Raw genomic sequence first — 14,548 nt, forward strand, 5'->3', positions numbered from 1 at the left:
CCCATCTACCACCCCTTGTGTGATTGTTTATTATTTTGGCTAATTTGATTCTACATTCAGTTACCGCGAAGCGTGTAGAACTCCATTTATATTAACATATCATTTTTTTCACACACAACCACCGATTTTCCCTCAAAATCACGAAGAAAATTGACAAAGAATTGTGAAAAAAAAATTCTGTCTAGTACTGGTCATAAAAAAAAAAAAAGCAAGCAAGAACAAAAGCAACCTACCTTCAAAAATTCAGCACAATCTTGGATCTTGTTGTGGCTCAAGTCAAGCCACTTCAGGACATTTAGCAGACTCTAAAACAATTTAGAAAATTGTTACATGCAGATTCAAATTTCTTTTACTCTATTTCACCTATTTCATAAGTTTAAAACAGGAGATTCTTACTAGCGACTCGTCAAGACGGGAAATGGAATTGTAACTGAAATTAAGGTTATGAAGTTCTAACCAGGGTAAAGCTGAGCTAAGATCGCCTCCACACAGAGAGAGAAGCTCCTATTAAACACACACACACACACACACACAATTACATTCTGTATGCAAACATGGTTAAATTTATAGTCACTGTGCCAATGCTTGTTGGTGCAAAAATTACCTCTAGAGAGCCGACACCTTTTGAGCAAGTGAAGACTTCCAGCTGAGAATACACTCCTCTAAGACCCTCCAGACAATGAGGAGGAATACGCTTAAGCTAAATAAGATAATCAAACAAAAAGCACCATTTAGGACAATATGGCAGAATAAAGCAACAAACATAATTGAATGAATTTGGTTAGTTTGTTCTGAAATACCTCTAAGTGTTTGAGGGACTTGAAAGGGAAGATTTTCACAACATACTGTAGTTTCACACCAGGTGGATTAACAAGCTGTTTTACAGACATATATGATCAGATCATTGCAACAACAGCTCAGTGTATTGGATCAGTGAAATAAGGATTAGTCAAGACACTTAGCTGAAGTTAGAAATCTGAATTAAGGAAGGTATACAAAAATGTAGTACTACTAATTAATATGGAATACATTGTTCTTCCGTCTATCAAACTCAAGCTTTACTCCTAATAAGTTCATAGTGTCATAGACACATCGAAGCATCATCAGAACCTTCAGTACCTTGAGTGATACTGTCTTCTGCAGCATGTCGAAAAGGAACTGGACTTCCAGCAGGGAGGCAGTGTCTGCTGGGTGGGACGGCAGGGCCAGAAAACCATGCTGATGTGTTCGTGAGAGAAGGTGCCGCTCAAAGAGTTGTGTCAGGTGCTGTAAACATCCCACTTGCAGAGTGAGAGTACTGGAACCATCCAGTACGGAGTCACCTATACAGAGACCAACAAGAACATAATGCAATGCTTCAGAATGCTAAGCATCCTCAAACAAATGCAAAAGCACTCTCAGATTTGATTGACTCTATCTGTCAACATGCAAACATTATCTTGCATAGCAGTGTCCAAATTTGCAGTTGTAAATATGGATTGCATTGCTTTGTCTCGATGTCTTCAACATAAAGAGAATAGCAATCAATTCTCAACTTGAATCCTACTAACTCCAAACCTTGCAAAAATCTAGATGAGTGACTGTGGACAACGTCTTTGTTACATTTTTTGCTGTGTGCTTTTTTTTTTTTTTTGCCTGGAACTGAGCCTGGTGCAACTGCTGAAATTAACAATGACAAAATTTAAATACTGATTCTATACCATTATTTCGCAGTAATGTGGCAAGTCTGTGTACAACCGTTGACTGACCGGCCTGAGTGGATGACATCCTAAAAAGGGTGAAACATAATATATCAACAGAAATATTCCAAATTACTGCAAGAAAAAGAACAATTATTCTAATCCGAATATACATAAAACATATATTTATCATTGCTACAAAGACAGGACATTAATTTGGGTAATAAAACAGGCTTGTAAAATTACATGTAGCAGGAAAAAAGGGTGGGATTTCACAACCAAACATTCCTCACGCTGTTCCTCAACTGTAAACACGTGCAAACCGAGCGTCATCTCTTCCTATTTGTGATATGTAAGCTAACTCTGAAGAAAGCAATATTAATTATTTTTTACCACTATAAAAGATATGATCACAAAAAAATCAGGTATCTAGACAAGCTCCAGATATGCCCATTTTCAATCACAATGTACCTACACTGTTATTTTAATCTTGTTAACCAAAAACAAATCAACACTGGTAACTCTTCCTGACGCTCCAACAGTTGTGTTGGTCAATATCTGTTCTTACGAAATGCGCTAAAACATACCTTATGCTTCAAGAAATACGTGACGCTTAGCCCCAAATAACGTTATACCCGGTTTTGTACCGGGGCATTTGGATTTATGGCATTAGCTCAGTTTAATTCCCTTTTACATTTGTTGACATCCTGATAGCCGTCATATGACCTTGTTTCTTAAACGTACGGCGGCCCGAAGACGCCAAACAAGCGAATATTTAACTAAGCGCGCCCTCCTGCGTCTTTCACGCGCACTAAAAACAAACAGAAATAACTTGTATTTTGAAGGTGAGCCGTTTAATGGCCTGGGAATGTTAAATAAACTATCCCTTAAGACTTAAACTGTGATTATTTGTTTATTAATAAAAAATAAAAAATATCATTTTTTCTTTGTTAGTTTGCCCTCACTGCTGCATATTACAGTCAAAACTCTTATCTCATTGACTATCTTGACATGTCCATTTTTACAATAGCTTAAAGTGCAACACAACAAAATCTACATTACAAACCTGATTGTGTAACTGCTGTTTTTATGGTAGACATGTGCAAATATGTTTGCTCTCTCTTCAATTACACTGACTGCTTTTCTTGGAAATCAAACACTACACCTCAGGAAACAATATTCCAAAGAACACACTTTAGTAAGTATTTTAACATATACATTTTAATATGCAGTCACACATATTAAGAAATACATAGCCTATATTTGAATATTATCTTCATTAAGATAATATTGATTAGATACATTGTATAAGTCACAAACAAAAAATTCTGTGTTAGCCACATACAGAATCTCACTCTTTGTGAAACCGGTTTAAACCAGGCCAAACATTATCCCTTCTATTATATTTGACTTTTTTATATTAAAGGATTTTTTTTTCTGAATTTTGCAGACTCTGACTACAAGAATAAATGTTTTAACAAAACTGTGCAACCTGCTTAATTCTCTAATAATAATAAAAATAAATAATAAAAAAAAATCACTGATTCTACATGCCTTGTATCTTTATCTTAGTAATGTAAAAAGTTTCTCTAACAAATTTCCACAGTGGAATATGCTGTATAGAGGTTCCTCGGGACATTAGTGTAATTTATCTCACTTGTTTACTCAGAAATGTCCTTGATGGAGAACTGCACTTAACCAACTGGAGATACTGTTGCTTATAGCGCTCAAAATCCTACAGAAACCCAGACGCTGTACAAACTCTGGGTACACAGACATGGGTTATGAGCCTGTGGGTCTACTGCTGGTACTTTTTAAATAAAAATGACACATGAGGTTCTGCATAAACACTCCTGCTTCATCATGACACCCACATGACCTGGCATTTCAAAAGTCCCCTTTCTCCATCAAAATCTCCAAGGCGAAAAGGAAGCCTGCCAACCACACATACATAAAATGCCATAAAATCAGAGGGCACCCACAAAGAAAAATAATCCTCATTTATATCTCTTCGACAACCTCTGCAGCTATAGGTCTCACATGGAGGAGCTATTTCTGTACCCTTAAATAAACAACGATTAGTCTCAGAGGGGAACAGAGTGTGGGCTTTGCTCTGGACGGGTTAATGGTTGTTTGGTTGGTAAGCATGATACCTCGACTCCTGGCCCCTGTAATCAATAGGCAACTGAGAGATTACAACAACATTCAGCTTGTAGGCTAGTCCTAAGTACATGAAGGCACAGTACTGACATTTAATGTTAATATACGCAGAGAGACTGTAGCCATGACTACAATGACACGGAATAGTTTGCTTATTTGATTATTCACTATATCAGTGTTGCTGAGCCATACCACAGGCCAGACCGAACAGACAGTGAGGGACACTTCACTGCCCACTGCCTCCCTCCATGCCAGTTGTTTTAGGACAGACTTAAAGATTATGAATTAATCATTATCTTTAAAATTTAATCATTTGCATCATACATAATGCATTCAGTAAACATCACCAGTATTGCACATATTAGGCTATGTTACTAGATAATAGGCTACATGCAATTTGTGGAGCGGGTGCTTTGTCGTGGGAGGACAGGCTCCCCCTGTTAAAAAAATAAATAACTTTAATAACTTAAATTCCACTTGTATTTCAAGAATTTAATTTAATTAAGCCATTTCATTTATCAAGACCCTGCTGGTTTAGCTTAACTCAGGAATTCTCTCAAAGTCTTTTGGAGCCAAGTAGCATGACTCCAGCTGCTATATAAGCACTTTTATTAAATGACTGTTAAAATAGCACATTAAAACGTCACGATTAAAATATTTATTCTAAAATATCTGTTCTGAAATTGAGGCAGGACCCAGGCCTAACAGAAACACAAACTCAAGGCGCTGGCTCTGTAGCCCTTTTTAAGGATTTGTTTGACAAAGCCGCAGCCCGCCTGTCATCTCCTATGATGTCAGCGGCATATGAACACTGTTAGGAGCCCTCAGCAGTCCCCAGTTAGCCTTCACCTGTCCACGCACACTTCTTACCTTTCCTTCTTACCTGCAGAACTTAGTGCTCCGATTCGCAGAGTTTCTACATCGTGGACACGATGCTGTTCTACGGGAGTTGCAGCTTGCTGTTGGTACTGGTGACTTTTCACGGCGCCGCTCGCACCGAAATGGTGTTCCGTTGTCCGAGCTGCACTGCGGAGCGCCAGGCGGCTTGCCCGATGCTCACGGAGACGTGCGCGGAGATTGTTCGCGAGCCTGGCTGCGGCTGCTGTCCAGTGTGTGCCCGGCAAGAGGGCGAGCTGTGCGGCGTTTACACACCGAGATGCTCCAGTGGTCTGCGGTGTTATCCCAAGCCGGATTCGGAGTTGCCCCTGGAGCAGCTGGTTCAAGGGCTCGGGAGATGTGGACATAAAGTGGACACTGAGCCCACTGGAAGCGCAGAGCCTCGGGAAGTCAGCGGTAAGTGATTTAAAGGGTTTATAAGTGATTTAAGTCATGATTTGTTGCAGTAACCTAGGCTATTATATAAAGTAACAGAGCTATAAATATGGGATTTGCATAATTTGCTTCTTCCTGTTAAAATAATGATAAAACATCAGATGATTTATTGGAACTTTAATGGCTTATAAAGGTGTTTGGTATTTGATTATTTTATTTCACATATTATTATGTAGCCTAATAGACACAGAAGGCATTTCTTTAGATTTATTTTAATAACACGCCGTATGAAAAAGTACAAATAGCCTATTTAATAAAACACCATTTGTATGCCTTGACAAAATTAATGGGAAAAAAAAAAATCTTTTCACAAAAGTTTTCTATTGCATGTTTTGCCGATACTGCAGTACAGTGGCAACTTATCAGCAGTCATCGATAAAAGACTTGATTAATTGGTTGGAGCTCGATATCCGTCGTTCGTGTTGTAACCTACTCTACATATTCTAGCCTAAATAATATTTTAACAGCCTGTTAATAGGCACCTGTTGTAGCAGTCCGAAGTCTATGTTTATAAATGTTTTATCAATCTGAAAGTGAACATGAGGTGAAAAAAGGAAAAATAAATAAATAAATAAATAAAAAGAAAGCGTTTTCTGGAGAACTAGGGAGTAAATGGAATGCAACAGTGATAGCAAGACGGATTTTGCGCTTTAACCCTTTCCTGCAGTAAATTTATCAGTGTGTGTGTGTGTGTGTGCGTGAGATAGGATGGGTCTGAACAAGTAGCACTGGAGGACGGGTCTCGACCAAGAACAAACAGTGGCGCCTTAAGGAAATTTTAATTGGGTAGCCAGATGGGTCCAGTAAAAAGGTTACGGTAATAGCCTACGCCAAAAGTAATTTTAAAAAAGTGCGTTGTCTTAATAATTGATCACTTAGGCTACTGCATATTCAGTTTTTATGCAATTACATAAGTAAGTAAATGTTTATACGATTATGAATCCCATGTTTGAATCCCATTAATGTTTAGGTCTATGAATCGATTTGGTTAGGAGTGCGTAGCCTATACTTTAGATCTTATAGACATATGACTAACTAACTAAGTAGGGGAGAAAAAAACTGGTAAATGTAATTATTGTAGCCCCACCTAGTGTTGGATAGGTCTAGGCTATACTATGTAGCCTATAGGCTACCTGAATAGTTTTGGGATCAGCAGGTCTCTGTGATTTATGGTCTCTCAAACACTTTTAGGGAAGAAAATAATAATAATAATAATAATAATAATAATAATTATTATTATTATTACAAAAGAGGGCTCCAGCACTTAGCACTTTTGCTGCTTGGTCATCTAATAAAAGTACCTACAGAGTAGGTACAGTTCAGTTGAGTAGTCTGTTTTTGGCTCCATGGTTTTTAAAAATTTAGCCCTTTTGATCATGAATATTGATGATGAAGCCAGACAGAGTGCTTCCAAGTGCTTCTAAACAAAAAATAAGTTTTTAGACTACACTGGCCAAGTTCCTAAATATATTTATTATTAGGTATTAGTGAGAATGGATTGAATTGCAAAGTTTGGAATCATTTGCAAAATAATTTGGTTGTATTGGATTGCAAAACATCTGGTGAATGTGTGTTTAGATGCTACTATAAAAGGGCTCATCCACAGGTCTGCCAAAGTCAAGAGGATGTGATGGAAGAAGTACAGTGTCTTTAATGGATTGTACTGTTGTTTAATATGACAATTGTTTGTCTGATTTATCTTTCCAAAAAAACCTTTTAGCTAAAAAGTTATGAGTTTTGAAAAATACATGTAATATTGGACCTACAGTTCAGTCAGTGCCATTATTTAAGTCTGTAATATCCTTCACAGCCTTTTTTCATCCATGTAAAATTCAATACGCCCTCTACCATGACTAAAGTCGATTGGTGGTGTAGTAGCTTTATAATGTTATAATGTTTAAATGTATAATTTTAGCATTATAAGTATAAAGTATTGTATGTATGATTTTTTCTTCTTTCACCTGTTTGACACTAAAACCATGGATTTAATCATCTTGAACAAAACAAAAACATCATAAACAGTATTGTTTTTTTGTGTCAAAATATGTGATAGTTTCTCATTACCTCAATCACAATATAAAAAATATAACATTTTAGATTAAATTATGGAGGAAAATGAGAGTAAATAAAATCAAATAGACCAAAGGTCCAACTGTACCCCCTTTTTTTGAGTGAGATTGGAAAGAGAGCACTGTTGTAGCAATATACTATATATACTATAATATCTGCCTACAGTCTTTATATTTATGCACATACATTATTAGTAGACTTTCAAAACAGGCATTATTTATATCTGTAGTACAAAGTGTTCATGAACTGCAGGGTTCATGAATTGTGCAAATACTGCATCTTCACGTCCTGTGCTGGTGTTGTCAAAATAACTTTAGTGGCATCAACATGCTGGATTGTACAGCAGCACTGTCTTGGTAAACGTGACCAAAAGGCCTCCATAAAAACAAACAACTTTGGTCTGCCTGTGGGCAAATATTCATGCCCAGTGTGAATAGGTCCGTAGGAATCCATTGTTTTTGTTTAAAATCTTGAACATTCACAGCGAATATTTGATCTTGGTTCTTTGAAGCTCTACACAAGTGTTCTCCAAATCCTGTTGTGGCAGAGGGCATGTTTTCTGGTGAAAGATAGGAAAACATACACTTCCTGTGAATGACGAATGGAGCTGTTTAACACCAGACAGCCTCACTTAACATGGTTGTGACACAACTGAAATGCTATTGAAGTACATTTTGACCTGTTTGACAATTTTTGATTAGGTGGCATTTGAAATCTTAACAGTCTGAAGGGTGATTGGGAGCATGCAGTTGGTCTGTCATTGCTCTTTTTGTGTTTTTGGACTTCAGGAGTCCTTATCCTACTTGTTTAGTTTAGAAGGTTCTCTGTAAGCTAACTACTCCATCTTTTCTTCTTTTACTAAATATTTCTTGATTTTCACAAAGACAAACAAACAAAAAATAATGAATAAAAATAAATAATTACTGAATAGCTACAGTTTAGAAAATATTAAATATGAAAAGAGGTATGTCTGGAAAAAAAACACTATGAATATTCAATTGCACATAATACATATTCAAATTGAACTATTTCTAATTGTTTAAGGATTTATGAAAGATTATGAAGTACCATGTGAATTCTAATCTCCTAAAGTACAGGTATACGACCATTTTAATTAAATTTAGCAGTATTTAGGAACTGAGAGAGGTTCTTCAGTTTAGTGATTCTTTATTAGATGGCAGAGAAATTAAAGAGAAAATATAACAACTTTAAAAACAATATTTTGAAATAATTGATACTGGGGTGTTCGTCTCATTTTCATATGGGAAGGGGCAAAGGCAGTATCGAACACATATACATACTTGAAAATTATATCATTAGATGAGAAGTCCATGCAAAGTTTGTTGTTGTTGATAATGATTTTCTTTTTAAACAAACCATAAATTTACAAGGCAAGAAAACTAAAATACTATAAATACTAAACAAGATCATCCTTGATCTTGATCATATACAACCGAAACCCTGTGATAGGCTCCAGCATCCCCATGACCCTGCGCATTAGAAAATGGATGGATGGATACGTGGATGGTTGGATACCACAAAATTAATCAGAATTACTCAACTCATGGAAGATTTATATGGAGATTCCAGACACAATATCCATCTTATTTTTAACTTGTGGGCACAAGTCATAAACACACTGTTGTGTACAAACAGGTTTACAGTTTATAATTTTTTCTACCCTTTATTATTCATTCTAGATATTTACATATAGTGGCATATTAATCAGAAGTCTCACACATTCAAAGAAAATAAATTACTTCCACATTGCAAAATAAGTTGAAGATGGCCATTGATATTGCTATTTATTTGGGAAAAAAAATTACTTTTCAACATATGCCCTTGCTCTCAAGCTATCTGCAGTTTGGTGGTCTGGAGTTTGCTGGTCTGTCAAACTGAATACACTTATAAAGCCACCCAAATTAAACCTATAATGATGAGGATAAATGAAGAGTCTACAAAATGGAGGAACGATGGAAATATATCAGAGAGGAATTTATTGTAAATGCTATATAGAATTTAACATGAGACAGTAACATCTACAACAACAAAATAATACATATAAATTAATAAAATAGCTGTATTAGTAATACTTGCATGCTTTGAATAAGATTACATAAAATTATCAGTTTAAGCAAGGCATTGTTCATTTACAATCATACATTATTTACTGATGAATAAATAGATACAACTGTAAATCTTATAATAGTACTGGCCCTTTTTTAGAGTTTCACATTTATTTTATTATTTTCACTAAAGTTTTTTATTAAAGAGAGTTAATTAAAAAGAAATAAAAAGAACAATTCACCCATTCATTTACAATATAACAAAAAATATTCCGTTTTATTATTGTATATTATTATATATTATTTATATAATAATATACTATAAATATATTATTTATATTGTTTAATATTTTCAGGTTTTGACAGAGCAGGGTGAAGCAGAAAATGGTGACAGGCAAACAGACAGATAACAGTTCAGATAAGAACAATACGGCTTGACTGGCAAGGCAAAAATGGCACAAGACAGCAGTCAAGGGGAGAATTAATAGGGGAGGAAATGAGGAACAGGTGAGTCCTAACAGTACAACTTCTGGGAGAAGGAACTCATCAACTAGTGACCAGTTCAGGATGGCTCTACTGATGACATTGAATGCTGCACCCCACCCAGTCTCCAAGACAGTAGGAGTAAGGGGACTGAGACAAACAAATTTGATGCAGGAGACCTGACATACCAGGTGAATCAAGTGAAGGGATTGCAGCTGCACAACCACCAGACTGAGAACCTTAACAATAAGATGGCCCAAAGAACTGCAATGCTAGCTTTTCGATTGGCACCCATAAGGGTGGTTAGTTTAGGCATATATGAACATGGCAATCATGCTTGAATTCTCACTGAAATAATCAGTTGGAGATTGCCTGAATGAGGTTGTCTCAGCTTAATTTAAAATTAACTCTGGTGTGGTTTGATTGTGGGGAGTAAGAAATCAGACCCAATTGACCAACGAACCTGTATCATAATTAATTATGGGAAATGTGTTATATAAAAAGTGGCAGTGTCTGCTTCTGTAAATGACCACATAAATGAACATTAATGCTCTTTAAAAACAACAACAACAAAACACTTTCATCTGCTCTTTTCTGAAACAGGTGCATTGCAAGAATGCTATCCCAATGAAGCCTTGATTCCCACTCTAAGTTGTCAGTATATCATGGCGGATGACGCTATAATGAACATAAACAGGTGTACTCTGATCAATGAGAGGACAGGTTTATTCATATGCTTACAGACAACACATTTTGGTACGCTTTAAATGCTGCCTTGTTAAAGTGTACCTAACTATTAAGAAAATGCAACATTGTAACAATTTCAGTCTCTGTTTCGGAATGAAGCAAATTATCTCAAGTTCTGAAAATGCCCTAAGAGGCTTGCTGTTGGTAGAGAGGCAGCCTTTGCACACAAATGTACCTGGGTGCCTAACAATATGCAGCTCTTCTTCAGCCTGGAGAAGCATCTCCCTAGCCTTTCTCCAAGTGGGATGGCATAGTTGAATGGAAGCCTGGCTGGAGGAATAGCAGACTGGGCTTACTGGACTTATTTTGAGCGCAGACAAAGCAAGCAGCCACAAACCAGTAGACATTGTCTACCACAGTTTGCATTAGGATCCAAGTGCAAGGCTAAAATACTTTTTTCAAAGCTGAAATACTTGATACAACCTCTTAAAAATGTGGCACTCATTCTGCAAAATGCTTAAAAAACAGTAAAATAGTAAATCAGTCAATTGTGCTGTTATGCTTAAGAATATAATTTGTTGCCTGTGAGATCTTGAAGTGTAATACAGTATATGATATGAATTGTGGTATAGTGGGACTGCATAAATTTAAACATGGGTCATGGAAAACCCCCAGTGTAAAATTTTGGCCATAATGCAAATTACTGAGTGTGCTAACAGCACAGAGCAAGTAGGTCCTCATATATTGGTCTCATCTTCACTAAGAGGGAAATGGCTGGTGACCCCCTTCCCATTTGCAGTGACCCGAAAAAATAGGCCTCACAAAGCCCTCAGCACCTGGCAGAGGGACTCATAAATAAACTGACTGCTTATAAGCTATACCTACAGGGCTGGGGAAGCGGTACCCGTTGGACTAAAATAGCGCAAACTAATCCCCCAGTTTTCTGCAAAAGCGGGTATGGCTGCCATTCCCCCTTAGGGCGACTCAGCAACTCAAATGCCAAGAATCTTACTGTGTCTGTGTCCAGAATAAACTCTCTACCTCCCCGCAGCAGCTTGGAGATAACACAAACAATGTGAGAAATGTTGAGGCGAGCACTCTCGGGGTGGGAGCAAGCAATGGTCTAAGGTCCTCTTTGGAATTTGCGGAGGTGGTGTTTTTTTTTCCAGGAGTTTTCATGGTATAGTTATAGTTCACACATGTTGATCTAGGGGTAAGGATGTAGGGCAGCAATGTTTCCCCAAGGCCCGAATTATGGTTATTCAGTGAACCTTGTTAGTCACTTAACACCTTTTAGTCAAGCTTGTACTGTCTTGCCTGCATGCTGTAAAGCAAACCTCATTGTCTCTAATCGTTGCTCTTGATATCTTATGTGTATGGTTACTCTGCAAGTGTTCAGTGAAATATAGATGCAATTTAATTTGGAGGGATTCTTTGTGGAAAAAGATTGCTGGAACTCAATGCAATGTTATTTGTTTAATTAGAGGTGATGTTAACATCAGGTTTTTTTTTTCTAAAAATAAAACTGAAATTAAAACTAAAATACTATAATCATAATCTTTATCATAAAATAATGGAAATAAAATAACCGGAATAAAATAAATATTGCAAAGTCAAAAAGAAAAAAAACAACTAAATGACAGCAACAGTTGTTAAAAGACAACTGTCTAGTTCAAAAATTAATTTGTTAAATCATTAAGTACTTACCCATCAGATCAGATAGCAGTATAATCGAACCTGTGTTGCAATGCAATGTGAAGATAGGAACACGTTACTGTAAGGTCCCATTAGTTAATATTATATAGTTGTAACATTTAGAAAGGGTGCTAATAACAAAAAGGTATTCATTTTAACAAAACAGAACAAATGCAGGTAATCCATAGATGAGAGAGCAACATAATGTTTCGGTTATGTTATGTAACCCTCATTCCCTGAAGGAGGGAACGGAGATGTTACGTCAACATTGACATTAGGGGTCTCACGTGAGAGCCCCAATCACCTCTGAGCGTTACGAGAAACAGCCAATGACTATTGGCGAGTGGAATTTGCATGCCAAGCCACTCCCCATACATACGTGTATATAAGATGGCAGCGCGCATCCACTCATTCAGGTTTGTGCTGAGAAGCTGAGAAGCATCCTGGCATTCAGCGCTGTTTAGGGTTGTGGCATGAGGCATGTAACTTCTCCATTCCCTTCTTCAGGGAATAAGGGTTACATAAAGTAAACGAGACATTCCTTTTCAGTCAGTCAGTCACGTTCGTTGTTACGTCAACACTGACGTTAGGGTTTCCGATGGAAAGCTCCACAGCGAGACCTGTGTTATGCGAATTGATGGCACAGGTGCTGACAGCCAAACGTGCCAGAAAATAAGCACCTCAATCTGTAACCTACCCAATGCCCAGTAAGCCAGATAGCAAATCAACTTTAAAGGGCTTACTAAAGAAGCCAAAAAAGGTTTTCTGACATTCTCACAATATTACTTCAGCAATTGTTGGGGTGCAGAGACTAAGATCACAGTCTAAGATCACTGGATTGGCAGTGGAACTGTCCAGGGAAGACACAGGTTTACCAGGGGAAACTGTAACGTGGAAAAGAATATACAGAATTACCAAAGAGGAATCTCATGTATGGGCACATTGTCCAGTACAAGGGGTGACTAACGGCATGCAACACAAGTACTGAACCCGGCAACAGACTCCTCTGCTGAGTCTGAATGCCACATGGTGCTGGAGGAACTCGACCAGGGTTCACCAGATGAGGAACTTACAGGAAGAAAATAAGGCTCACATATACTAGCCAGAAGAATTGTGCTGCAAGTGAGACACCAAACCAGTCCTCACGCAAATTACCTATTCATACCCAACACATGGCAGGAAACCGGCTCCACCTGGAGATTATAGAATCTTGCAAAGGTATTAGGTGTCACCCAGCCCACAGCTCTGAAGAGGTGCCATGCATCCACGCCCAGGAGGCAACACTTCAAGTAGCGTGAGCTCTCACCACCAGGGGGCATGGCTCTCCTTGTGTCTGGTACGCCAAGGTGATGGCATCCACTAGCCAGTGGGCCAACCTCTTTTGGGAGATAGCCTTTCCCTTCTGCTAACCTCCAAAGCAGACAAAGAGCTGGTCAGAGCGTCTAAAGCCCTGGGTGCGTTCCACGTAAATGGGACACAGCAACACAAGGGCTGGATCTGCTTCCTGCAGGGGCAGCGCTTGCAGGTTCACCACCTGGTCCCAAAAGGGAGTAGTGAAAACTTTGGGCACATAACCAGGCTGGGGTCTCAGGGTAATGTGAGAGTCAAGTGGCCCAAACTCAAGGCACGATTTGTTGACGGAAAATGCCTGCAGGTCCCTAACCCTCTTGATGGATGTGAGCTTGACCAGAAACATAGTCTTAAATGACAGGAACTTGAGCTCAACTGAGTCATGCGTCTCAAAGGGGGTTCTATGTATTTCTGCAAGGACCACTGAGAGAGATCCCAATAGGGCATGAAGCATGACCTGGGGGTATTTAATCTCCTTGTGCCTCTCAGGATCCTGATGATCAGGTCGTGCTTCCCCAAGGATCTTGCATCCACTGCATCGTGAAGCGCTGCAATGGCGGCAACATACACTTTCAAAGTGGAGGGGGACAGCCTTCGCTCCAAATTTTCTTTCTCTCGACAAGAAGAACACCAATCAATGAACAGACCCCACTTCAGAGCATAGGCCTGCCTAGTAGAGGGGGCTCTAGCCTGTGAGATCTATCACATGTCTATCACAACCTGTGAAAGGCCAATGAGGTCTGCCACGTCCCATCCAGAATCCAGACATGCAGGTTCTATAGATCGGGACATGGGTGCCAGATAGTTCAGGCAGTTCAGCACCAACTGGGCACACTCGCTCATGTGACGTACGGTCATGCTTGGGTTGGGTTGGGGTGGATGATGGCGCCAGGGGGGCATGAGGTCCTGCCCCTTTAATCGCTGATGCTAAAGTGCCCTTTCTGTCCGATCTATGTGCCTCCGGAACGCGATTTCAACCAAGGAGACCAAACCCCCCCCCCCCGACCATGCTTACTACAGAGTACT

The 14,548-nt window shown here is 38.5% G+C and overlaps 2 protein-coding genes across 4 annotated transcripts in view; one reads left to right on the forward strand and one right to left on the reverse strand.

Moving 5' to 3' along the window:
* The window catches only part of LOC107731774 (serine/threonine-protein kinase 11-interacting protein-like), a 33,417-nt gene extending 28,661 nt beyond the window's left edge, over window positions 1–4,756 (reverse strand). For 2 of the 3 annotated variants that reach the window (XM_016542948.1, XM_016542946.1), the window contains exons 1-7: window positions 2,267–2,410; window positions 1,701–1,768; window positions 1,120–1,322; window positions 801–875; window positions 605–700; window positions 397–504; window positions 234–305 (exon numbers count right to left, since the gene is read on the reverse strand). In XM_016542948.1, the coding sequence (XP_016398434.1) occupies window positions 234–305; window positions 397–504; window positions 605–700; window positions 801–875; window positions 1,120–1,322; window positions 1,701–1,767 (621 nt within the window). In that variant the 5' untranslated portion in view covers window position 1,768; window positions 2,267–2,410. Of the gene's footprint in view, window positions 1–233; window positions 306–396; window positions 505–604; window positions 701–800; window positions 876–1,119; window positions 1,323–1,700; window positions 1,769–2,266; window positions 2,411–4,722 lie in introns of those variants that run through there. The other variant, XM_016542947.1, reaches the window with a different exon arrangement.
* Window positions 4,607–14,548, forward strand: part of igfbp2a (insulin-like growth factor binding protein 2a) — a 26,070-nt gene continuing 16,128 nt past the window's right edge. Inside the window, exon 1 of the mRNA XM_016542949.1 lies at window positions 4,607–5,132. Within this exon, the coding sequence (XP_016398435.1) occupies window positions 4,772–5,132 (361 nt within the window). The 5' untranslated portion in view covers window positions 4,607–4,771. The remainder of the gene's footprint in view (window positions 5,133–14,548) is intronic.

Source organism: Sinocyclocheilus rhinocerous, unplaced genomic scaffold (genome assembly GCF_001515625.1).
Source record: "Sinocyclocheilus rhinocerous isolate Xijiao unplaced genomic scaffold, SAMN03320098_v1.1 scaffold459, whole genome shotgun sequence".
In the NCBI taxonomy this organism is placed as follows: domain Eukaryota; kingdom Metazoa; phylum Chordata; class Actinopteri; order Cypriniformes; family Cyprinidae; genus Sinocyclocheilus; species Sinocyclocheilus rhinocerous.